This window comes from Chelonia mydas, chromosome 1 (genome assembly GCF_015237465.2).
Source record: "Chelonia mydas isolate rCheMyd1 chromosome 1, rCheMyd1.pri.v2, whole genome shotgun sequence".
Taxonomy (NCBI): Eukaryota; Metazoa; Chordata; order Testudines; family Cheloniidae; genus Chelonia; species Chelonia mydas.
The window spans coordinates 24,186,692-24,210,736 of record NC_057849.1 but is presented as its reverse complement, the minus strand read 5'-3'; the positions used below and the strand labels follow the sequence as shown (position 1 = coordinate 24,210,736).

At 44.2% G+C, this 24,045-nt stretch overlaps 1 protein-coding gene across 1 annotated transcript in view; it reads left to right on the top strand.

Moving 5' to 3' along the window:
• The first annotated feature begins 10,295 nt into the window (after positions 1 to 10,295).
• CTSC (cathepsin C) overlaps positions 10,296 to 24,045 on the top strand; it is a 35,644-nt gene continuing 21,894 nt past the window's right edge. Inside the window, exons 1-2 of the mRNA XM_007063132.4 lie at positions 10,296 to 10,881; positions 14,298 to 14,443. Coding sequence (XP_007063194.2) covers positions 10,716 to 10,881; positions 14,298 to 14,443 — 312 coding nt within the window. The 5' untranslated portion in view covers positions 10,296 to 10,715. The remainder of the gene's footprint in view (positions 10,882 to 14,297; positions 14,444 to 24,045) is intronic.

Genomic DNA, 24,045 nt, shown 5'->3' with positions numbered 1-24,045 from the left:
CAATGAAAGTTGGCAGGATTCTTTTTATTTATTTGTATTACTGTAGCAGCTAGGAGCCCTAGCCAGAGACTAAGACCCCATTGTACTAGGTGCTGTACAAACGCAGAACAAAAAGCTCCTAATGAGCTTAGAATTCATTAAATGACAAAACCCAGACAAGCAAACTAAAGGAATGATATTTACATTTCTACAACCAGATTCTGCTAGACTTGCTTTGGTTGAGTAATACCCAGAGGTGAAAGTAAGCCAGTCCTGTCAGGGGGGACTGCAGGGCCGCTGAGAGGGGGAAAAAAGGGGCAGCTTCCCTGGGGCCCAGGGCTCCTGGCAGCAGCAGGTAAACAAAGTGTCTTGTGGCCCGCCAGGGGCTTACTCTGAACAAGCCGCGAACCAAGTTTGGGAACCACTGTTCTAGAGATCATGTTTAGACAGGAACCATGAGGAGCCACACCATCAGTCAGCCAGGGAACTGCATTGTCTCCTGCAGACCTTTGGGCTAGTAGATGTTTGGAGGTTCTCTCACCCCACTGTTAGGCAGTACTCTTGGCTGAAGACTACTCCCAACCAGGTCTCAGGGGCCAGACTGGATCGCTTTGATACCTTGAAGGCCAGTGTGAATACGTTTGTTCGGTCTTCCATGTCTCCCACTCACTTGTTTGATTATCATTATGTCTCTGTCAGTGTGTCTTTCCCGCTTCCTGCCTGGTGTTTTCCACTGGTGCTCTAACACCAAATTATTACAGGACTTGAATTTCACCCAGAGGTTTGCTGTGTTTTGGGAGCACTGGTGACAGCACGAGCCCCTGTATGAGTCTCTGAGGCGGTGGTGGGATGCCAGCAGGATACCCAAGCTGCCACATCGTCCTTGCATTAGGCCATGAATGCCCTGCAACAAGACATCCTGGGCCTTCATGGCAACCTTGATGTGGAAATACCGGAGCAGATTCACTAAACTTAATTGAGAGGTACCAGCCAGCTCCTGAGGTGCTTGTTGGAAGAGAAGGTGACTGGTTTGGTCCCATTTTACTCTGCTCCATGAAACTGACACTCCCACAAGGTTCTTTTTCAGGTTGGAGAAAAAGTCTACAGACCATTGACAGATTTTTTGCCTACAGCTGCCAGATGGTTGTCTAGGGTTGCCGGGTGTCTGGTTTTCGACTGGAACACCTGGTCGAAAAGGGACCATGGCGGCTCTGGCACTGCCGACCGGGCCGGTAAAAGTCCAGTTGATGGTGCAGCACGGACCCGGGGCTAAGGCAGGCTCCCTGCCTGCCCTGACTCCAGGTGGCTCCTGGAAGGCACATGGGCGGCCAGAAAGGCTCCTCCTGCTGTCTGCGCCCCGGGTGCTGGCTAAGCCGGGAACTGTGACCAATGCGAGCTGCAGGGTGGCGCCTGCAGGTGTGAGGGCAGCACACAGAGCCTCACTGGCCACCTGGGAGCCACGGTAAGCGCCGCTGGGACCCCGCATCCCCTACCTCACCCCAACCCCCTGTCCTAGCCCATAGCCCCCTCCTGAACCCCAAACCCCTCATCCCTGGCCCCACCACAGAACCCACACCCCCAGTCGGAGCCTGCACACACCCCCCCCTCCACACACACATACACACTCCAAACTCCTCGGCCACAGCCCAGAGCCCTCTCCCGCACCCCAAACCCCTCATCCCCGGCCTCACCCCAGAGACCACACCCCCAGCCAGAGCCCTCACCCCCTCCTACACCCCAACCCCCTGCCCCAGCCCGGTGAAAGTGCATGAGGGTATGGGAGAGCGAGTGATGGAGGGAGGTGGGATGGAGTGAGCAGGGGCAGGGCCTCAGAGACGGGGCAGGGAAGGGATGTTTCGTTTTATGCAATTAGAAAGTTGGCAGCCCTATGGTTGTCTGATGCCTGACCCTGATGAGATCCGGAAAGCAGCTGTTTCTTTTTACAGTACTGTGTACTCACCTGAGGCCCGTGGTGTGCTGGAAACGGAGGAGTTGCACCAGGGGTTAGCCCGTCTGACTGGTGAGGAACAGCAATGCCTGGATGCCCCACTGCACCACAGGAGCTCTCTGTTGCAGTCCAGCTGCTCTCTTCAGGCCAGGCCCGCCAGCATTGATGAGCTGCCATCTGAATTTTACAAGCATTTCTGGCATCTCATTGGTCCTGACTTTTTTCTAGTGGTGCTGGAGTGCATCCAGGAGAAAGAGCTGCCCTTCAGTTCCCAGAGGGCAGTGATCACCCTGCTGCACAGAAAAGGGGACCTCTGTGACTTACAGAACTGGAGACCTATTTCTCTTCCTGGTTCTGACTATAAGATTTTATTCAGGGCTTTAGCCAACCGACTGAAGGACTGTCTGGATTCTTTGATACACCCAGATCAAACATATTTTATTTGTACCTCTGTATTTTTGAGAATTTGTTTTTAATTCATGATGTTTTTACTGTTAGCAAACTTTGTAATCTGGATGTGAGGCTTGTTTCAATGATACCAGGAAAAGGCCTTTGATAGAGTTAACCATAGCTATCTTTTCAAAACATTAGAAGATTTCGGGATCAAGTCAGTGTTCTCTTCATTTATTTCTTTATTATACCACAACATTTTTAATGTCTTAAAGATTAATGGGGTTCTTAGCCAGTGCTTCCTGGTTTGTTCTCAGAGTGAGATATAGTGCTCGCATTTGGCCAGTTTCCTGCCTGGCTAAGGTTTTGCTTGTTCCGGCAAAACTAGCTGTTTTGAAATCTCACCACAACAGAATGGCCCGGATAGAGTGATGTGAGGTGCCAGAGCTGTTCCGTGCACTGATTGTGGCCTGGCTGCAGACTGGTTACAGCTTTTACAAATTGACTTGTAACCTGGACACTTTTTGGTTGACTTGGTGTGTTAACAATATTTGGAGTGAACTTGGTGATCCTGCCACTTTAGTGATCCATGTTCAGTGTTTCTTTAAAAGGTGTTTGGCTTTATTTTATTCATATGCTTTTGTGTATATAATTTAATTGTATAACATTTTAATAGTTTTTAATGCACTTTTATGGGGATAAAGGTGTTTTTCATAACACGTCTTTCTCTTTCTCTCTCTCCTCCCCTCCTGTGAAAAGGTCTCCGTTTCATTCCTTTTCTCACTGTAAAAAAAAAGTCAGCGAAGACAAAGCCTTTGTAGACAGAGCTTCACTTTTCAAAGCCATGCAGCTAAGAGCAGGTCTACACTTACAATGCTGCAGCTGTGCTGCTGTAGTGCTTCAGTGAGGATAAACACCGGCGAGGGAGAGGAATTATTTAAGCTCAGTACCAGTGTGGACACAAGAACAAATGGATATAAACTGGCCACCAGGAAATTTAGACTAGAAATTAGACGAAGGTTTCTAACCATCAGAGGAGTGAAGTTTTGGAATAGCCTTCCAAGGGAAGCAGTGGGGGCAAAAGATCTATCTGGCTTTAAGATTAAACTCGATAAGTTTATGGAGGAGATGGTATGATGGGATAACATGGTTTTGGTAATTAAATATTCATGGTAAATAGGCCCAATGGCCTGTGATGGGATATTAGATGGGGTGGGATCTGAGTTACCCAGGAAAGAATTTTCTGTAGTATCTGGCTGATGAATCTTGCCCATATGCTCAGGGTTTAGCTGATCGCCATATTTGGGGTCGGGAAAGAATTTTCCTCCAGGGCAGATTGGAAGAGGCCCTGGAGGTTTTTCGCCTTCCTCTGTAGCATGGGGCATGGGTCACTTGCTGGAGGATTCTCTGCTCCTTGAAGTCTTTAAACTACGATTTGAGGACTTCAATAGCACAGATATAGGTGTGAGGTTTTTTGCAGGAGTGGTGGGTGAAATTCTGTGGCCTGCGTTGTGCAGGAGGTCAGACTAGATGATCATAATGGTCCCTTCTGACCTAAATATCTATATATCTAAGATGCTGCCTACATTATACGTACTCCCCATGTCTATACCAGGGGTTAGGTTGGTTTAACTGCGTTGCTCAGGGGTGTGGATTTTTCACACCCTGAGCGACGTAGTTATACTGCCCTAATTTCATAGTGTAGAGCTGGCATCGGAGACAGACCTTGCAGAAAACTGTCCACGGACAAAAAATAACAGCAACAAAGTTGTGGACCCTCTCAGTGAGATGTTAACTTCAGAGCCTACTCAGGACTATATAAATGCTAATGTTATGGCATCCTGGCTGTCAAAGAAACAAATCCAAACTCTATTAGACTCCTGTTGAGTTTGTGATTTACCCAGCACTTTATAATATTAGCATTTAAACGGTCACAGTCCAGACCCATCATCTGCTCCCCTCCCTCCCCCCCCCTTTGCCAATACAGAACTCTCTCTTCTTGCTTCTGTCATAAGACACTCTGCACAGATCAGGGAAGCTAGCTGAACCAGTTAAAGAGAAGGTGGGTGAGGTAGCATCTCTTATTGGACCAACTTCTGTTGGTGAAAGAGACATGCTTTCAAGATATGCGGATTTCAGAGTAGCAGCCGTGGTAGTCTGTATCCGCAAAAAGAAAAGGAGTACTCGTGGCACCTTAGAGACTAACAAATTTATTTGAGCATAAGCTTTCGTGAGCTACAGCTCACTTCATCGGATGCATGCCATGGAAAATACAGTGGGGAGATTTTATATACACAGAGAACATGAAACAATGGGTGTTACCATACACACTGCAACCAGAGTGATCAGGTAAGGTGAGCTATTACCAGCAGGAGAGCGGGCGGGAATAAAACCTTTTGTAGTGATAATCAAGGTGGGCCATTTCCAGCAGTTGACAAGAACGTGTGAGGAATAGTAGGGGGGGAAATAAACATAGGGAAATAGTTTTACTTTGTGTAATGACACATCCACTCCCAGTCTTTATTCAAGCCTAAGTTAATTGTATCCAGTTTGCAAATTAATTCCAATTCAGCAGTCTCTGGTTGGAGTCTGTTTTTGAAGTTTTTTTGTTGAAGAATTGCCACTTTTAGGTCTGTAATCAAGCGACCAAAGAGATTGAAGTGTTCTCCGACTGGTTTCTGAATGTTATAACCGCATTTGCTCCAACCCCTCAGACAGAGACAAACACCTATAAGACCTCTATCAAGCATTCTTACAACTACAATACCCACCTGCTGAAGTGAAGAAACAGACTGACAGAGCCAGAAGAGTACCCAGAAGTTACCTACTACAGGACAGGCCCAACAAAGAAAATAACAGAACGCCACTAGCCATCACCTTCAGCCCCCAACTAAAACCTCTCCAACGCATCATCAAGGATCTACAACCTATCCTGAAGGACGACCCATCACTCTCACAGATCTTGGGAGACAGGCCAATCCTTGCTTACAGACAGCCCCCCTACCTGAAGCAAATACTCACCAACAACCACACACCACACAACAAAAACACTAACCCAGGAACCTATCCTTGCAACAAAGCCCGTTGCCAACTCTGTCCACATATCTATTCAGGGGACACCATCATAGGGCCTAATCACATCAGCCACACTATCAGAGGCTCGTTCACCTGCACATCTACCAATGTGATATATGCCATCATGTGCCAGCAATGCCCCTCTGCCATGTACACTGGTCAAACTGGACAGTCTCTACGTAAAAGAATAAATGGTCACAAATCAGACGTCAAGAATTATAACATTCAAACACTAGTCGGAGAACACTTCAATCTCTTTGGTCACTCAATTAAAGACCTAAAAGTGGCAATTCTTCAACAAAAAAACTTCAAAAACAGACTCCAACGAGAGACTGCTGAATTGGAATTAATTTGCAAACTGGATACAATTAACTTAGGCTTGAATAAAGATTGGGAGTGGATGGGTCATTACACAAAGTAAAACTATTTCCCCATGTTTCAGAGTAACAGCCGTGTTAGTCTGTATTCGCAAAAAGAAAAGGAGTACTTGTGGCACCTAAGAGACTAACCAATTTATTTGAGCATATTTCCCCATGTTTATTTCCCCCTCCCCTACTGTTCCTCACATGTTCTTGTCAACTGCTGGAAATGGTCTACCTTGATTATCACTACAAAAGGTTTCTCCCCCTCTCCCCCACCCCACCGCCACTCTCCTGCTGGTAATAGCTCACCTTACCTGATCACTCTTGTTACAGTGTGTATGGTAACACCCATTGTTTCATGTTCTCTATGTATATAAAATCTCCCCACTGTATTTTCCACGGCATGCATCCGATGAAGTGAGTTCACAAAAGCTTAAGCAGAGCTCTTCTTCAGGTCTAGGAAAGGTACTCAGAATTTGGTCCAATAAAAGATATTACCTCACCCACCTTGTCCCTCTAATATGCTGGGACCAACATGACTACAACAACACAGAGACACAGTGTTAACGCTTCTGCTCCAAACTATCAAGTTAGAGCTCACTGCATTGAAATCAGCAAAACCAAGGCTGAATCTTACCTAAGGCCTAGTCTACATACACAGTGGTAGGAGTTTAAGGCTGTATCTTCCCTAGGTGATATTGTGATAGCTATCTCAATGTACAGTCCTAGCAGGGAAATGGCACAGGTAGCTTCTAACTCCATGTAGCTACTCAAGGTAAATGTCAGGTAGGGGATACAGGTTGAGTTCCACTAGCTACCTGGAGGTAAAATCTACCTGTGCCTTATTTCCACAAGGATTTTATATCATTAGCTATCTCGATGTAAAGACATACCTGTATTTGCAGTGAAGACATAAGAACATAAGAACGACCATACTGGGTGAAACCAAAGGTCCATGCTAGCTCAGTATCCTGTCTTCCAACAGTGACCAATGCCAGCTGTCCCAGAGGGAATGAAAGAACAGGTAATCATCAAGTGATCCATCCCATCACCCATTCCCAGCTTCTGGCAAACTGAGGCTAGGGACACCATCCCTCTCCATTCTGGCTAATAGCTATTGATGGACCTATCCTCCATGAACTTATCTAGGTTTTGGGGGGTTTTTTTTGAACCCTGTTATAGTCTTGGCCTTCACAACATCTCTGGCAAGGAGTTACACAAGTGGACATAGCCTAAAGGTGTGACTCTAAACAGATTTAAGGTAAACAGGTGCAACTTAGCGTGTAGACAAGCCTTCAGCGACCATCAACTACAGGTGAAAAGGGAGGCACAAAGCACAGTCCAAACCCATATACAATCAATGTGACAGAGGAGAGATTGAAGCTTGGTCTACAGTACAAACTTACGGAGGTGTAACTAATTCCACACCCCTGGGTGATGTAGTTATACTGACCTAAACTCCAGGGTAGACAACACTGTGTCAACAGGAGGGCTTCTCTCATCGACATAGCTACTTCTTTTCAGGGAGATGGAGTACCTACGCCGTCAGCATAAGTACTAAGCACTACAGTGGCAGAGTGCTGAAAGTGTAGGCAAGCCCTGAGATAGAGAGATGTTTTCTGCTCCAAAATAAGAGGAAGTGCAAGAAGGATATTTCCTCAAGTTATCAAGAAAACTTGCCCTCAGAAAGCGAGGAGGTAAACATTTGTCCTGACACCATGGGTGAAAGGTGAGAGTCAGAAGAGATGGCATCATGCTATGTAGCCACCTGTCACCAGATCAGGAACAGTCAGAAATGGCAGTGCATATGGAAAACAAATTGTAGCTACCTCTGTCATATCCATTAGGGGTCTGTTCCTTTTTTATTTTGGTACCTTGACAACAGACTAACTAACTAATACAGACTAACACGGCTGTTACTCTGAAACCTAACATTTGTATAGCTTCTCATCCCAGCAAAGTCTCACTGAATTGAATTTATGCCAGTTTCCCTATCTGCAATGTGGGAGGAATTTTACTTCACCCACCTTTGTAAAACATCTAATGATAGTCTCTGAATAAGTGCAGTTTGTTATTGTTTTTCTGTTGCCCTGAACAAGGACATATACTAGATGATGGTTCTAGCAATGTTGACATTGAAACTAATTCCTCCCCTTGAGGATGACTGGAAGAAATTCAAGCTGTGAAGTATTAGTATTGAAATTCAGTGCTCTCTTTTAACTAAAGGTGTGATTTTAAGCTAATTTAGTTAAACCAGTGCAAAAGACCATGTGGACACTCTGATTTTGGTTTAAACCAGGTATTGCTTAACTCATTTATGAATTAAGCTAAACTGCTATAAACCACTTTTAAACCAAAATAAGTGTCTACACAGGGGTTTCCACTGGTTTAACTTAAACAGTTTAAAAATACACCTTTAGTCAAAGTGATGCATTAATTTCAGTGTCAACACTTCATTACTTAAATTTCTGCAAACTCCACTAGCACAGGTTTCAGAGTAGCAGCCGTGTTAGTCTGTATCCGCAAAAAGAAAAGGAGGACTTGTGGCACCTTAGAGACTAACGTATTTATTTGAGCATAAGCTTTCGTGAGCTACAGCTCACTTCATCAGATGCATTCAGTGGAAAATACAGTAAAGTAAAACTATTTCGCCATGTTTATTCCCCCCCTTCCGCTCCCCCCCCCCCCCAACGTTCCTCAGACGTTCTTGTCAACTGCTGGAAATGGCCCACCTTGATTATCACTACAAAAGGTTCCCCTCCCCCGCCCCCTCCCAGCTCTCCTGCTGGTAATAGCTCACCTTACCTGATCACTCTGGTTACAGTGTGTATGGTAACACCCATTGTTTCATGTTCTCTGTGTATATAAATCTCCCCACTGTATTTTCCACTGCATGCATCCGATGAAGTGAGCTGTAGCTCACAAAAGCTTATGCTCAAATAAATTTGTTAGTCTCTAAGGTGCCACAAGTACTCCTGTTCTTTCCACTAGCATAGGTTATTTCTATATATCTTATTCCCTGCTGCTCCTCCCCAGAATCCATTCACTCTTGCATAAATTATCTAGTTTCTCTTTTTGTAGACATAACCTTCAGAATGGAAAGCTATGCACATTTGGAATCTGCAGACACAATGAAACAACAGCCATTAAGAGAAATGTGAACTCCTTCATTCCATGGGTTTGCATGTAAATGCTCACACAGTTAACCATTTCACAGTTGATGTTCTTATCAGGAACACTCTCTTCTGGTGCTTATCCATGGTTACTGGATATACCTGTCATATTCCGGCAGTCTACTCATCTGAAAGGACCTTGTAAGCCACTGAGGCCAGGTCTACACTACAGCCCTATATTGGTACACCCACTTCATTCAGGGGTGTGAAAAATCCATGGCCTTGAGCGTCATAGTTTCATGACCTAACCTTCTGTGTAGACAGCGCTGTGTCGATGGGAGAGCTTCTCCCATTAACACGGCTACCTCTTCTCTCTTGTCAGTGAAGTAGCATCTTCACTAAAGTTCTTCCTTGTCTTGCTGTACGTGAAGAAACCCCTAAGGCTGCAAATTTGAGTATTCCGACAGGCTATTTAGCTAATACATGTTTGTTTGAAAATTTGAACTTGGATGTTTGCTACTGTCTGTAAAAATTATATGTGTTTTGTCTACTTAGAATGTAAGCGCTGCAGAATAGGGACAGTCTGCTACTCTGTGTTCTACAGTGCCAGGACCCTCTTGTCAGCAGGTCCCTAGGCATTACTTAGCCTGATTAATAATTATGGGGAAATGGTGGGAGCACTAGTGTAGACAAGCCCTAGCTACCATGTAATTACTGTGCCCTCTGAGCAGAAGAGAAAGGCAGCTGGGAAAAGGGGACACAATGTTTTACATTTGAACAAGCTGTATTAAAATATGAGGGAGAACAAGAAGTTCAAAACTTGCCAGGATTTCTCTGAATGTGCAAGTCAGGCTGGATGGTTTGTTTATCAGCTGATGAGCTGGAGGGGTTCTGTGGTTTGGTTTTGCACTTCCTTCTTTGTAAGTCTGGGGTTTGCAAAACTAGGCAGATTCTCTTTAATTTGAATCCCCCAAATTCAGTGGTGGGAGAGTCAACACACAAAAAGGTTGGGAGTTTGCTCCATCTCTGCAACAGACAAATCAAGCTGGTTTGATTTTGATTCTGTAAAAACTGGTCAATGGAGAGTTGCCAAATCAGAAACAGCGGCGGTTCTGATCTAGGAACCAATTCACTTCAACCAGAAACAGTTTGGATCTGGCTTCTATTTCATATGAACCTCCCCCAACCCCAAATTCAGTGGGAGGTGGAAGAGGGAGGAACTGGCAACATTGGTTTTGCCCCATCTCTATAACGGGGGGGGGGGGGGTATTTCTAACACAGCTGGCTGAAAATGTTTTGACTAAAGATTATTGTTGTACTTAAATGAGGATTTTGTCAAAAATGGAAAGTTTTTGGATGGCCAGCGTTTGTTTTTTTTTGGGGGGGGGGGTGATTTTTTTTAAAGCGCCAGCCCACAGGTTGTTCAGTGGGGGGCGGATCTGCTCCAGCCAGATCTGTGCCTCTGGCTCCGTGTTGTCTGAAGCCCCGGGGAAGATCATGAATGATGCTGGGGGACGGTGCGCGGCTAGCCCGGGATAACAGACCTGTCACCCCACGAGCGAGCTGGGTTTGCTGCTGCTGCTGCATCCGCCTTGCTGCACCCGCTAGGCCCGCTCCCGGGCAGGGCAGGGGAAGGGAGGAGGCCACCTTCCCCTTCTCCACGTGATCCCTCCGGGGCGGGTCTGGCCCTTGGTCCCCGCCGGCCCCAACCCCGTAGCGCGCAGAGCCGGGAGAGGGAGGCCGCTGCTGCCGCCCTTGCTGGGCTGTCTCCGCGCCGCCCGGCTCAGCGCCCCTCCGGTGACTCGGCTCCCCCAGCAGCGGGGCTGTGTGGCGCCGCCGCCCGCAGGCATGGGGCGCTTGGCATGGTGCCTTTTCCCCGTCCTCCTGCTCTGCCAGCTCCGGGAGTCGCTGGCCGACACCCCGGCCAACTGCAGCTTTGCGGACCTGGAGGGCACTTGGGTCTTCCGGGTGGGGAAGGGGGGCCAGAACCGACACATTAACTGCTCCGAGATGGGTAAGTGCTGGGGGGCATTTCTCTCTCTCTCTTCCCCCCCCCCCCCTTATTTTCTTTCTCCACCTGGTTTTCTCTTTTTGCTTTTCCCCCCCTCTGGCCAGCACGATAATCAGCTTGTGACAATCTCGGACAAACACGCTTTAGTTAAAATCCTTTTAAAAACGAACAAAAAAGCCCCCTTGGTCCCCTTAAGAGTGTTGGTAAAACACATTCTGTTCCCCCGGCTTTTTAAAAACCATGGGGTATGTCTGATCCACTCCTGTTTGAACAGATCCTTTTTCTCCACCCTAGCCCCCCCAAAATCTGCCCCCTAATTCATTTAGTGGGTAACTGTAAAACCACACGGGATATTTTTGTAAAAGGATTGTCTGGATTACGTGGCCCTTGGACCCGAGTTCGTAGAAACTTGTGTATTTGTTTCTTCTCTTTAAATTACTTTCTGGTTAAAGTTTAGCTGGCCTATCTTAGGAAATTCCCACTCTGATGTATCAATTCAGATATCAAAAGAGGCAGTAGAATGAGAAATTGGGTGTTAGCCCAACAATTCTGTGGGGAACTCAATGTGAGCTGTAAAAATTGTTTCAGAACTTTTCTCTTACAAATATAGGCATTTTTATTCTGTTACTAAGCGGCAATATGTTATGACAAGTTCCAGAGGTTAGGATAGGAATAGTGACCAACAATGGTATTTCCCTCCCCGCTCACCGTGGGATGCTAAAGGGCACATCGGTTACAAGTAAACCAAGCCTACACATTTGAGTAATTTGTGTTTTTAAGGCTTGTACCTTCCTTTTAAAAAGGAAAGTTACATCTGATTTCATTTTACTTGGCTTTTTGACCTTGCTTATGCCAGGAACAAGACTTTGCTACTTTTGTGTTTAAAAAGTGGTTGTAGTTAGTCTTGGATGCCTTTTCTAATAGGGGCAGGGGCCTGGATTCATAAAGGTACTTAAAGTCTCTAACCCCCAGATTTAGGCACCTAATTCCCATTTTTAGAAGCCACTGTGATCTACAAAACTCCTGCTTGACTGCAGCTTAACCCCGTAGGTGTCTAAATTTGCTTGGCACCTACATTTTTGCAGTAAAGTGTGCCTGACCCTGCCTCTGGGTATGCACTCACTTCGAGCTGAGTGTGCGACTGATTCCCAGCTCGAGGAGATACACATGCTAGCTCTCCTCAAGCTAGTGCACTAAAAATGGAGTGTAGCTGCTATAGTGCAAGCAGTGGGAGGGGCTAACCACCCCAGCTAGGGCCCATCACAGATTCTGCTGGCTCCGCCCCCCTCTTGTGCTGCCACAGCTCTGCTTTATTGTTAGCATGAGTATATCTCCTCAATCGAGGAATCACACCCAATCTCAAAGTGGTGTAAATATGCCCTGTCTCCTAAACTACAGAGTGATCCACAGAGCAGGGAGCTGCCTTAGAATCATAGAACCATAGGGTTAGAAGGGACCCCAAGGGTCATCTAGGCTAACCCCTGCCAAGGTGCAGGATTTGTTGGGTCTAAACCATCCAAGACCGATGGCTATCCAGCCTCCTTTTGAAAATCTCCAGTGAAGAAGCTTCCACAACCTCCCTAGGCGGTCTGTTCCATTGTCCTACTGTTCTTACAGTTAAGAAGTTTTTCCTGAGATTTAATCTAAATCTGCTCTGCTCTAGTTTGAACCTCTTGTCCTGCCCCGCTACCTGCGAGGTAGCCGATCTCTGTTCAAATCCCTTCTCATCTGGCAGAGGAGGGACTTGTAATGGGGGTCTCCCACATCCCAGGTGAGTACTTTAGCCACTGGCCTAAATGTTTTGTGTGGGGTTATACACCCTCTGAGTGCACTTACTGGATTGGCCCTATACAGACAAGTTACACAGTGGAATAACTGTCTTCTCCTGGCTCCAGACCAGAGATAGGCACCTCCTGCAGCTGGGGCTTAGGTGCCTCTCTCTGAAAGGGTTGGTCTTAGACACACTGCTGTCATCGGCATCTTCCACTGGCTAGTTTAGGCATCTCCCTGCCCAGCTTGCTAGGATTTGTGGATCACATTCTAAGTCACCTGTTTCTCTCCATGTATTGTTTGGGGAACCTAGGTGCCTAACTCAGACTTCGGGGATCACAGTGTGTTTCTGTGACTTTTAAGCATCTAAAAGTCAGTTGTTGCAGTGGATCGGGGCCAGAGACCTTTTCTTTTAAAACCATTACAGTGGTTTGGAACGTGGCTATATGCAAATCTGATTGCCGCCCCGTATTTAAAAATGGTTTCAAAAATGTTTTAAATGTCCTATGTGGATGTGAATTTAATCGAGTGCCATTGGTGAAACTGTCCAACAGCTGCTTTCTCCCCTAGCCCAGTATGAGGAGTGCACATAAGTCATCTAAAATTGGGCCTCTTTCTCATATTGCCCCGGCGGTAGTTTTATTTGGCATTTCCCTGCCGTAAATTCCATTCTCTGCTTCCACTCACTCCACCATCCGTTCTCTGCCTTTCACTCATCTGCCTCCATCTTAATGGCAGACTTCTCGGACACTTCACTTCCCTCCCCACTCCCTGAGTGTGGATGGGTGGTGTAATGTAGCTCTGTTGCTCCACTTGGCACTTCATAGCCAAAAAGACAGGTTCTTTGACTGAAGGAGTTTACAGTCACAGTTAGGCTGATCGGATCAAGAGGGATTGAAACAGACCTACCGGGAAGGGAGGTGGGAGAGAACTGCCCTGAGGAGAGAGCATTTTCTCTTTCATATTTTTCTGGGTTGGCCGTCTTTTCTTTTCAGTCTGCCTCGTGCTCTGCTGCTTCTCTTGCCCAGAGTTGAGATTTTAGTTGTGGGAAGCAAGCTTGGAGGATTCAGAGTAGCAGCCGTGTTAGTCTGTATTCGCAAAAAGAAAAGGAGTACTTGTGGCACCTTAGAGACTAACCAGTTTATCTGGGGATTCTCAGGAGAGGAAGGGTGCCGCTGTTGGAACTGCCATGCAATGTCTGTTCTAGGCTGCGCGGCACTGAATGGCAGAATACTGATAATACTTAGCGACAGATGTGTGTCAAGAAGCCACTTCCAGCTTTGCTGTGATGGGGCCAATCATTTCACTGCTATTAATATCCAGAGTTAAGAAAGCTTGTGTAATAGATTCCACTTCAGGAAAATAAATCTATTGCTGCAACAGGTGCTTAGTACTTCTCACGTGCCAAACCCAGATATATATAAAAACCATAAAGCTCTGAAAGAAGAAGTCAAGTGCACCACCAGGAAAAATATATCAAGCAAAAAACTGAGCCTGATAAAAGTTTATCTGCCGGTGTAGTGCTTTCTGCGTGTCACGGCAGCCCTAATGCCAGTACTTTATTTTCACGTCTGGTCGTGTAACGGCGGAAGTGGCGTAGTAACTTTCTGCTTCAACCCATCCGTGTAAAACGTGTCTCATCTCTGCAGGACCTGTGGAAAAAAAGGTAGTCGTGACTCTTCAGAAGGTGGCTGTGGCTCAAGATGATCTGGGCAATTTTGGCTTCTTCACCATAATTTACAATCAAGGCTTCGAAGTTGTAATAAATGATTACAAATGGTTTGCCTTTTTTAAGGTAAGTTTTAATTTTTGTTACATTCTTCCCCCCCCCCCCAAAAAAAAAAAAAAATCAGTCCGTACTCTGATTTCTCTTCATAGCCGTGTTGCCTAGTGGCTAGAATACAGCGCTGGGAGTCCAAGAGGCCTGAGTTCCACTCTTGAATCTGCCACTGGACTGCTGGTTGACCTTGAGCAATTTACTTCACCTAACTGTGCATCCTATCCCCCCTCTTTAAAAGGGGAGTAACAGTAGTGACCTCCCTTGAGATCTACTCATGAAAAGCACGATATAAGGACTCCTAAGTATCTTTATATTAAAAAACCCCCTCAAACTATTCAGCAGTGTAGGGTGTGGATTGCTGATCCAGCCATTCTTGCTGAGCCAGCTATATTATGGACAGTCTTTTGTCCTGCCTCTTTTCTGATGAAAAGAATTGACAGTCTTTCATAGGGAAAATACTTTCCTGAGGGACTGGTTCGATCTTGTCCAAAATGACAAATTTGGGTGCGGTTACTTTTCTAACTGAATGGGGAAACCAACATCAACTGGGCTGATGTCTTTGGATTGGTACTGTTCAGGACCTGAAATTTGTTCATCTCTTGATTTTAAATAACTTAGTGGCCATTTTGTTGTATTTAGACCAAAATACTCTGTATTTAACTATAAATTAATCGGCTAAAAGTAATTGGGATCCAAAACAGTCCCTTTGTTTCTTTGATTCTTTATAGCAGGGTTTCCCAGACTTGGGACACCGCTTGTTCAGCGGGCCGGGCCAGTTTGTTTACCTGCCGCGTCTGCAGGTTCGGCCGATCGCGGCTCCCGCTGGCCACGTCCCAAGTTTGGGAAACACTGCTTTATAGTGAATAAAAGATCTCAAATCTCGCTCTCTCGCTCTCTCTCTTTTTTTTTTTTAAATAGTCTTTACACATTGAAAATAGCCCTCCTTTTGAGAGAGGGCCTTGGTAGGCACTTTAGGGTTTGTCTGCATAGGGAAATTATTCCAGAACAAAGGCAGGGTGTCAATTTAAAGTGCAGTAGTTATTCTGGAATTGCTTCCCCCCGCCCTCCCCCCATCCCCCATATGGATATTCTTATTCCAGAATAAAAAGTTCCTTTTTCTGATTTATCTTAATCTGCTTCTAAAGTGGGTTAAGCAAAATCAGAAAAAAAAAGATATTCCAGAATAGCTATTCTGGTTAATTTCGCCATCTGGACAAGTCCTTATTAGATGTGAATAATGTCACATAAGACTGTAAACTGAGCTGCAGCTTCACCCCTCCCCTCTCTCCACCCTCTCACCCCAAGCAGGGTGGAAGGACCACAGCTAGGGGTGAAGAGAGAGGGGCAGCTTGGGGGACAGCCTCATGCTGCTTCATTAGGCAAGTCTAACAGTGAGGGAAGTAAAGCTCTGATGAGCTAATCTGGATTCTCCATTACTTGACCTCTTTAAATCAAGACTGGCTATCTTTTTTCAAAAAGATATGCTATAGCTTAGCCAGAATTTATGGTCTTGAGGCAGGTATTATTGGATGAGGTTCTCTGGCCTGTAATATGCAGGTCGTCAGATTAGACTATCATAATGGTTCTGTCTGGCCTTGAAATCTATGAAATTTTAAAGATTATAAAGTAGGAAAGAATGAGATCTAGTTATGTTTGCTTTGCATTGCAGTGCACCTGAGACTATGTAAAGGTAAATCCCTAAATGAACTTTAATTACCTCGAGGCGCTGCATATCTCACCGTGAATTATGAATTGTTGCCATTACTAAGGTAATGGAGCCCAATATACTGGCTTGTTTTCTTTCACGCACCTAGGACTGAACTATTAATTCCATCTGTCAGAATTGAACATAATAGTGTTACTTTCCTTGACAGACACACTTAGGGGAAATACTAGACCGACACAGACAGTGGGATCCTTAGGCTGATGTCTTTCACATTAAATGTGAAGAGTTGCTTCAAGAGCCAATAAAGTGAGCTGTTGAGACAAATGTCAGTTATCAAGTTACATCTTGATAAACTGTAGAAACAGCAAGTGGATTCTGAAAGAAATGTAAACAAGCTGCATTTCCACAGATAGTCTCCCCCGGTGCAAGAGTTGCCAGGTAACAGTGCTGCTCCAGTAGCATTCACAAGAGATTAAACTTGGCTCTTGTGAAATCAGAGTTCATTTGGAGAGCACTAACTGAGTCAAAGGGCCATGGAAGTCAGACTGATAAAAACATCAGTCTGACCTATTTTTATATGTTTGTGAAAGCTGGTTCAGTGCCTTGAAATGTGGTGGTAACTGCTACCTAATGAGTATTCTGACTATTCCTCAAATAAATGCATGAACAAGGAAGAATGAGGCTCTTTGAGATTCAGAGGAAAAATATCTGAGACTCGCTACTGCATGGCAGTTTGATCCATTCCTGGTTTTGCGGATGCTGTTAGTAGTTGGAGACATAAAAGGTATTTATTGAATAGGTAGGCTATTACACCACCATTGATGATTAATGTTTCAGATTCCGTCAGCAGGCTATACCTGGGTTAAAGTCTCCATTCTTTCAAAGAGCGTTCTCCTGCCGACAATGCAAATGCCTTTCGTTGGGGGTAGAAGTTTTTTGTTGACAGGAGAGCCAACAAACAGCGGCTACACTGCACGACTTTTAGCGGCACAGCTGTGGCAACTCAGCCATGTCGCTAAAGGCTGTGTAGTGTAGACATAGCCTCTGTCTTGCTGGGTTTATCTCGAAGAGCAAGGGTAAATATTAGAAATCTCAGTGCAAGGAGCCAATTTTCCTGGCAAAAACTTATTTCTAAATATCTCTCTACTATTTGAAAACCTTTTACTTTAGTTAGTCAATACAAGTGAATGCTTGGTAGACGGCTAGGGTAGACTATCAGAATGCACTTCACCCTAACTTTGGAACCTCACAGCTCATTGGCAGGGCAGAAATTATTCTCTAGCATTACAAGATCATTCTTCCTCTGAGTTCTTCCCTTTCATTTCTCTTGTTCTTTGCAGGATTATTAGTGGTTTACACATGGAACCGCTGCAGAGGGAAACTTGAGTAGAAGAGTTAACTAAACTAGAAGCAGAAGTTCAAATAAAACATACATTGACCCTTGAGTCTACTAACAGCCCATGATAAAGGAGTGGGATTAGAAATTAAATGCCCCGCAAAACTAGTCTTGAAACCAAAATTGGGTTTAATTGTCCCTTATGTTCTTACTCATGTTGTAAAATTCACTATATCAGCAGATCTAATTATAGCAGCCCCATGATATTGCTAAATCACACTTTGGTCTTGAAATTGTAACTGGCACAAAACAGAATCTTAACTATCTTTTCACAGTGCTATCATCATGTCTGTAAAGAGGGACCTGGACACTTTTATTTTACAATGTACATAAGATGTTAGATTTTTTTAAAATAAAAGAAACTTTCTGTTTGGGTCAACTAAGTGCTGATTCACCCATCACTAGGTAGCTAATTGGGCTCTCACTGCTTTTTATATCTATATATAATATAGATATATATAATGTTACTATTTCACATATTATGCAGCAGACATTATAACTCTAAAGTGTGAAGTTGGTCATGTTTCCTCACCCCTGAATTTAAGTTTGCCACTGTTCCTCTTGAAGAAATTGCAGAGTTGAGTATCAGAAGAGCAGTACACCAACATGAAGGCTGCCTCACCACTGTTCCATGGCCATCTCTTTGTTAGCTCGTTTAAGGGTGCAGCAAAGTCAAATGAGTTTGTTTTTAGTGTTCCTTTGACAAGCTAAACTGTAACCTTGCTAGAAGTACAGGATTGAGCCGAGGATTGGTCCCACTACCGAGGCCTTTTCTACACAGCAGATTTACCGTGATTTCAACCATGTGTGTCAGACCTTGGCAGGTGGGGTGGGGAGGGAGAGATTATCAGACATCTGCCTACAGCAGGGTTCTTAAACCTTCCTCTGAAGCATCTAGTACCGGCCACTGTCAGAGACAGGATACTGGACTAGATGGACTGGGTTATGATCCAGAATGGCAATTCCTGTGTTCCCCCTAGTGTACACAGGTTTCAGAGTAACAGCCATGTTAGTCTGTATTCACAAAAAGAAAAGGAGTACTTGTGGCACTTTAGAGACTAACCAATTTATTTGAGCATAAGCTTTTGTGAGCTACAGCTCACTTCATCGGATGCATACTGTGGAAAATACAGAAGATGTTTGTTTTTATACACACAAATCATGAAAAAATGGGTGTTTATCACTACAAAAGGTTTTCTCTCCCCCCACCCCACTCTCCTGCTGGTAATAGCTTATCTAAAGTGATCATTCTCCTTACAATGTGTATGATAATCAAGGTGGGCCATTTCCAGCACAAATCCAGGGTTTAACAAGAACGTCTGGGGGGGGTGGGGTGGGCAGGGAGAGGCCATGAGGGTACCCATAGCAGTGCCGCTGATTTGAAGGTATACATTGTCCCCAAATGTAAAATAGTTACGGGTAAGGACAAAGTCACAAAGTTCAGCCACCGGGTTAGCCGTGACATTTGGGGACAATGTATACCTTCAAATCAGCAGCACTGCTATGGGTACCCGCATGGCCCCACAGTATGCCAACATTTTTATGGCTGACTTAGAACAACGCTTCCTCAGCTCTCGTCTCCTAACGCCCCTACTCTACTTGCGCTATATTGATGACATCTTCATCATACGGACCCATGGAAAAGAAGCTCTTGAGGAATTCCACCATGATTTCAACAATTTCCATCCCACCGTCAACCTCAGCCTGGTCCAGTCCACACAAGAGATCCACTTCCTGGACACTACAGTGCTAATAAACAATGGTCACATAAACACCACCCTATACCGGAAACCCACTGACCGCTATTCCTACCTACATGCCTCCAGCTTTCACCCTGACCACACCACACGATCCATTGTCTACAGCCAAGCTCTACGATACAACCGCATTTGCTCCAACCCCTCAGACAGAGACAAACACCTACAAGATCTCTATCAAGCATTCTTACAACTACAATACCCACCTGCGGAAGTGAAGAAACAGATTGATAGAGCCAGAAGAGTTCCCAGAAGTCACCTACTACAGGACAGGCCTAACAAAGAAAATAACAGAACGCCACTAGCCGTCACCTTCAGCCCCCAACTAAAACCCCTCCAACGCATTACAAGGGTCTACAACCTATCCTGAAGGATGACCCAACACTCCCACAAATCTTGGGAGACAGGCCAGTCCTTGCCTACAGACAGCCCCCCAACCTGAAGCGAATACTCACCAGCAACCACACACCACACAACAGAACCACTAACCCAGGAACCTATCCTTGCAACAAAGCCCGTTGCCAACTCTGTCCACATATCTATTCAGGGGACACCATCACAGGGCCTAATAACATCAGCCACACTATCAGAGGCTCGTTCATCTGCACAGTTACCAATGTGATATATGCCATCATGTGCCAGCAATGCCCCTCTGCCATGTACATTGGTCAAGCTGGACAGTCTCTACGTAAAAGAATAAATGGACACAAATCAGATGTCAAGAATTATAACATTCACAAACCAGTCGGAGAACACTTCAATCTCTCTGGTCATGCGATTACAGACATGAAAGTTGCAATATTACAACAGAAAAACTTCAAATCCAGACTCCAGGGAGAGACTGCTGAATTGGAATTCATTTGCAAATTGGATACAGTTAACTTAGGCTTGAATAAAGACTGGGAGTGGCTAAGTCATTATGCAAGGTAACCTATTTCCCCTTGTTTTCCTAACCCCCCTTTCCTCCCCCCCTTCCTCAGAGGTTCTTGTTAAACCCTGGATTTGTGCTGGAAATGGCCCACCTTGATTATCATGCACATTGTAAGGAGAGTGATCACTTTACGTAAGCTATTACCAGCGGGAGAGTGGGGTGGGGGGAGAGAAAACCTTTTGTAGTGATAAACACCCATTTTTTCATGATTTATGTGTATAAAAACAAACATCTTTTGTATTTTCCACAGTATGCATTCTGATGAAGTGAGCTGTAGCTCATGAAAGCTTATGCTCAAATAAATTGGTTAGTCTCTAAGGTGCCACAAGTACTCCTTTTCTAGTGTACACAGAGCAAACTGCTACTAACTGCCATTTGTACTGGGGTAAGTCATTTAACCTTTAGCTCTTGCTCTTTTTCTGTAAACTGGGCATAATATTTATATAACTAAGTACTAGTAGGGGTGTTGTGAGCTTGTGTACGTGTACAATGGTTATGACAGGGTATTTTGCATTAAGGATACATATATGAGAAGTCTGATCTTAATACATGTCTGCTATTGATTTTATATATATATATATATATATATATATATATATATAATTTTCCTTTGTTCTTGCAACCTACTTACCAGTCACCCACTGTAAAATTTTCTTAGGATCTCACTGATTTTACAAGTCACTTGTTCTTACGCCTGGGCACTGTGGGGAAATGAGTTGTCACACCAAAGGAATGGACTGGGTGAGCTTATCCATATATTTTTTTAGCTTTCAGTAGTTTGTGTAAATATTACCTAGTAAAGGAGGGCTTGTTGATAGCTTTTTGTGTGGGCCCAACTTTAGAATCTTACTCTTCCCCTCCTCCCAACCCCCTTAGCCTTGGAACCATTAAAAATGCAGAGTCCTACTGCATTTTGGCAGAGCTCCCATTTGTCACAAGTCGTAGTTTTTATGGTGAATGTTTATTGCAACATATGAAAAAGGGAGGATCTTGTAACAGTGGTCTCTTAAGACATGCAGTGCACTTGCAGTGTGCTACATAAATAGCAACCTACTGATGTCCCAAAGAAGGAGAAGCATTTAATTTGAGCCAGATATACACTTCAGACCTAAATGGACTGAACTAATTTTGCTCAGGGGTGTGAAAAATCCACACCCCATGACCAACGTAGTTATACTGACCTAACCCCCTGTGTAGACAGCACTACATTGACAGGAGAGCTTCTCCCATTGACATATCTACCACCTCTCAAGAAGGTGGATTAACTACGCCAATGGGAGAAGCTCTCCCGTCAGCGTAGCAGCACCTTCACTAAAGCGCTACGGCAGTGCAGTTGCACCACTGTAGCACTGAATGAGAAGACAAGCCCTTGTGCTTTCACACCTATCACACAAAGGAGTTAATCCTGGCCTGCAACCACTGTAGAGATAAGGCAGGTAGCTATGCTGTCCCTTCTAAAGGTGACTAATAAGATTAAGCCTCTTAAAATGGAACTTTTAATTAATTTTCTAGGTGCCCACTATTAAGAGGGTCATGTAACTTTTTAAGAATGTATCTTGTTTTTTCTACAGGTCCTGAAATCTAGGCCCACACAAGATTGCTGTCTGCTACATGTTGAAATCCAGCGTGCACTATATCAAACCTACCACAGATCCCAGTGGAACTGGATTCTGTAATACAGGGTCTCTTCTAAAGTTTATCCGTTATCCTGTGTAATAAACAATTGCAAACGTTACAATATTAAAACAGTAGGGTGAGATCTGTGGGATAAAATAAGTGTTATTCTCCCAAGCATCAGCTCTCTCATGATGTCAAAATAGGCATCACTCACAGATCTTAATATGATCGCCCATCTCCTTTCTCATCTGCTTTGATCAGCAGTGAAATAGTTACATCAGAGTTCATGTTGAAATCATGACATTAGTCAACATCCCATTGATATGAATGTGAGCAGTTCCCATTTCTTAGAGCTGTTTGTCAATCTGTAGATTCAGACAGACCTCAGTATCAAAGACACTTGACTTACATTTAAAAAGTTGATGTTTGCAACCATAAAGAAAGGCTCTTAAAGGTGAGTTACAAAGAGGAAAAAATGAGTTTGTGACCTTCCTTACTAAGACCCGAACAGTTTTTACAAAGTGAATTTTCAGTGCTTGTTTCTCACATTAGAAATTCATATCTTTAGAGCCTAGCACGTGATGACTGGAGAGTTAGTAAAACAGTGATATCACAAGAGCTTAGAGTGTGAAAGCTGAGCACGAGGGGAAGAATTTAGTCAGTGTTTCAATCTTTTATATTAGTTTTTGGTAACACCTATTTAACCTTCGTGACTAACGTACATTTTGGGGGCAGGAAGTCTGCTAAAGACTCAACATCTCTGCCTCCTTAATTAAGGTGTGAGCTAATATACAACCTCTGAGGCCTGCCCTCCTCCACCAAGTTCTCCAGCAAAACAAGGGAAGACTGAAGTTTGACATTCCTGATATGATTTTTTAAATTTAAAAGTGGGGTTCAGGCCACCTTTATATATCAAAGGTGTTTTTTTAAAAAATGTCACAAGCCCAATTTGTTTTTAAAAAATCCCAGTCACCTTTAATTTATTTAAATGAGAGTTTTGATTCTGGAGCACAAAATGATGGCTAAAGTGCCTAGTTGCTAAGTGGCTGCAAAGTGGCCTCACCTGATGCCAACAAAACAGGAACTTGCTGGAACCAGTGTAAGGATAAAGCATGGGTCAGCGGTGTAAGACATCGCCAACATAGTGCATGCTGGGTATTTGCAGCAAGTAATAGCTGGTTGTCGGCCTAGACTTCAGGATCTGCCAAAGAAATAAGGTATGTTCTTGGTAGGTTTGAAATTTGAATACACCTTGGTTTGGACCATTAGATTTGTGGATCATCTTTTAATCCTGTTAGTGAATCGAAATTAATAATTTTCACACTTCTGAGTGTGATTTAATAACATGCACTTGCTGTTTGCTTAGCCTTAATGTGTGAAATAGAAATACATTCAAGCGTAAACCTTCTTCTGCTGCAGAATAGCTGTCTGGTCTGCTCTCCTGATGCCAGTGCAAAAATGCATTTCCTGTCCAGTGGTTTACATTTGTATAGATAGTGAATCCAATATTAGGTAGTATGGTATACTGCTCTGGGTAGCATCTCATTCTGTCAACGTTTAGGTGTGCATTGCCCATTAGTGTGCCCTGGAGTCTGATTGGAATTATGTAATAGGTCTTTCTCACTAAAATCTTAAGCATCTCACTATACATTTCACAGGAGAAAAGGAGCAAATAGGAGAAAAATTGTTCAAGATGTTAGGCTTTGTTAAAGACGTTAGGCTTTAACATAGCTATTTCATGCTGGGCTCTGAACCATGTTCCTAAAACTTTTAAATGTTTGTGTGATGGAGGCAAAAGAACTAACATGATCCTTGGATATTTCAATAAAGGAATATGGAGCAGGAGTAGGAAGACAGTATTACCTCTCTTTAGGTATTGGTATGCTCACTGCTGGCATACTGTGTTCAGTTCTGGTCTCCACACTTTAAAAAGGATGTTGAAAACTTAGAAAAGGTTTCAGAGAAGCTCTGTAAGACTGAAAAATATGCTTCATAATGGGAAATATAAGAAGCTCAACAGGAACAACTGTAATTATATAATCTAGAATTACCTACACAGGGAGAAAATTTGACATTAAAAGAGTACTTTAATCTAGCAAAGGTATAACACTATCCAGTGGCTAGAAGTCTTTAAATCAAGATGTGCCCTCACTGCACCTGAAGTTAGGGGCTCAGTGCTGGAATCACTTGGTGAATATCTGTGCCCTGCATTATACAGGAGGTCAGTTGGTTCCTTATTGGTTCCTTCTC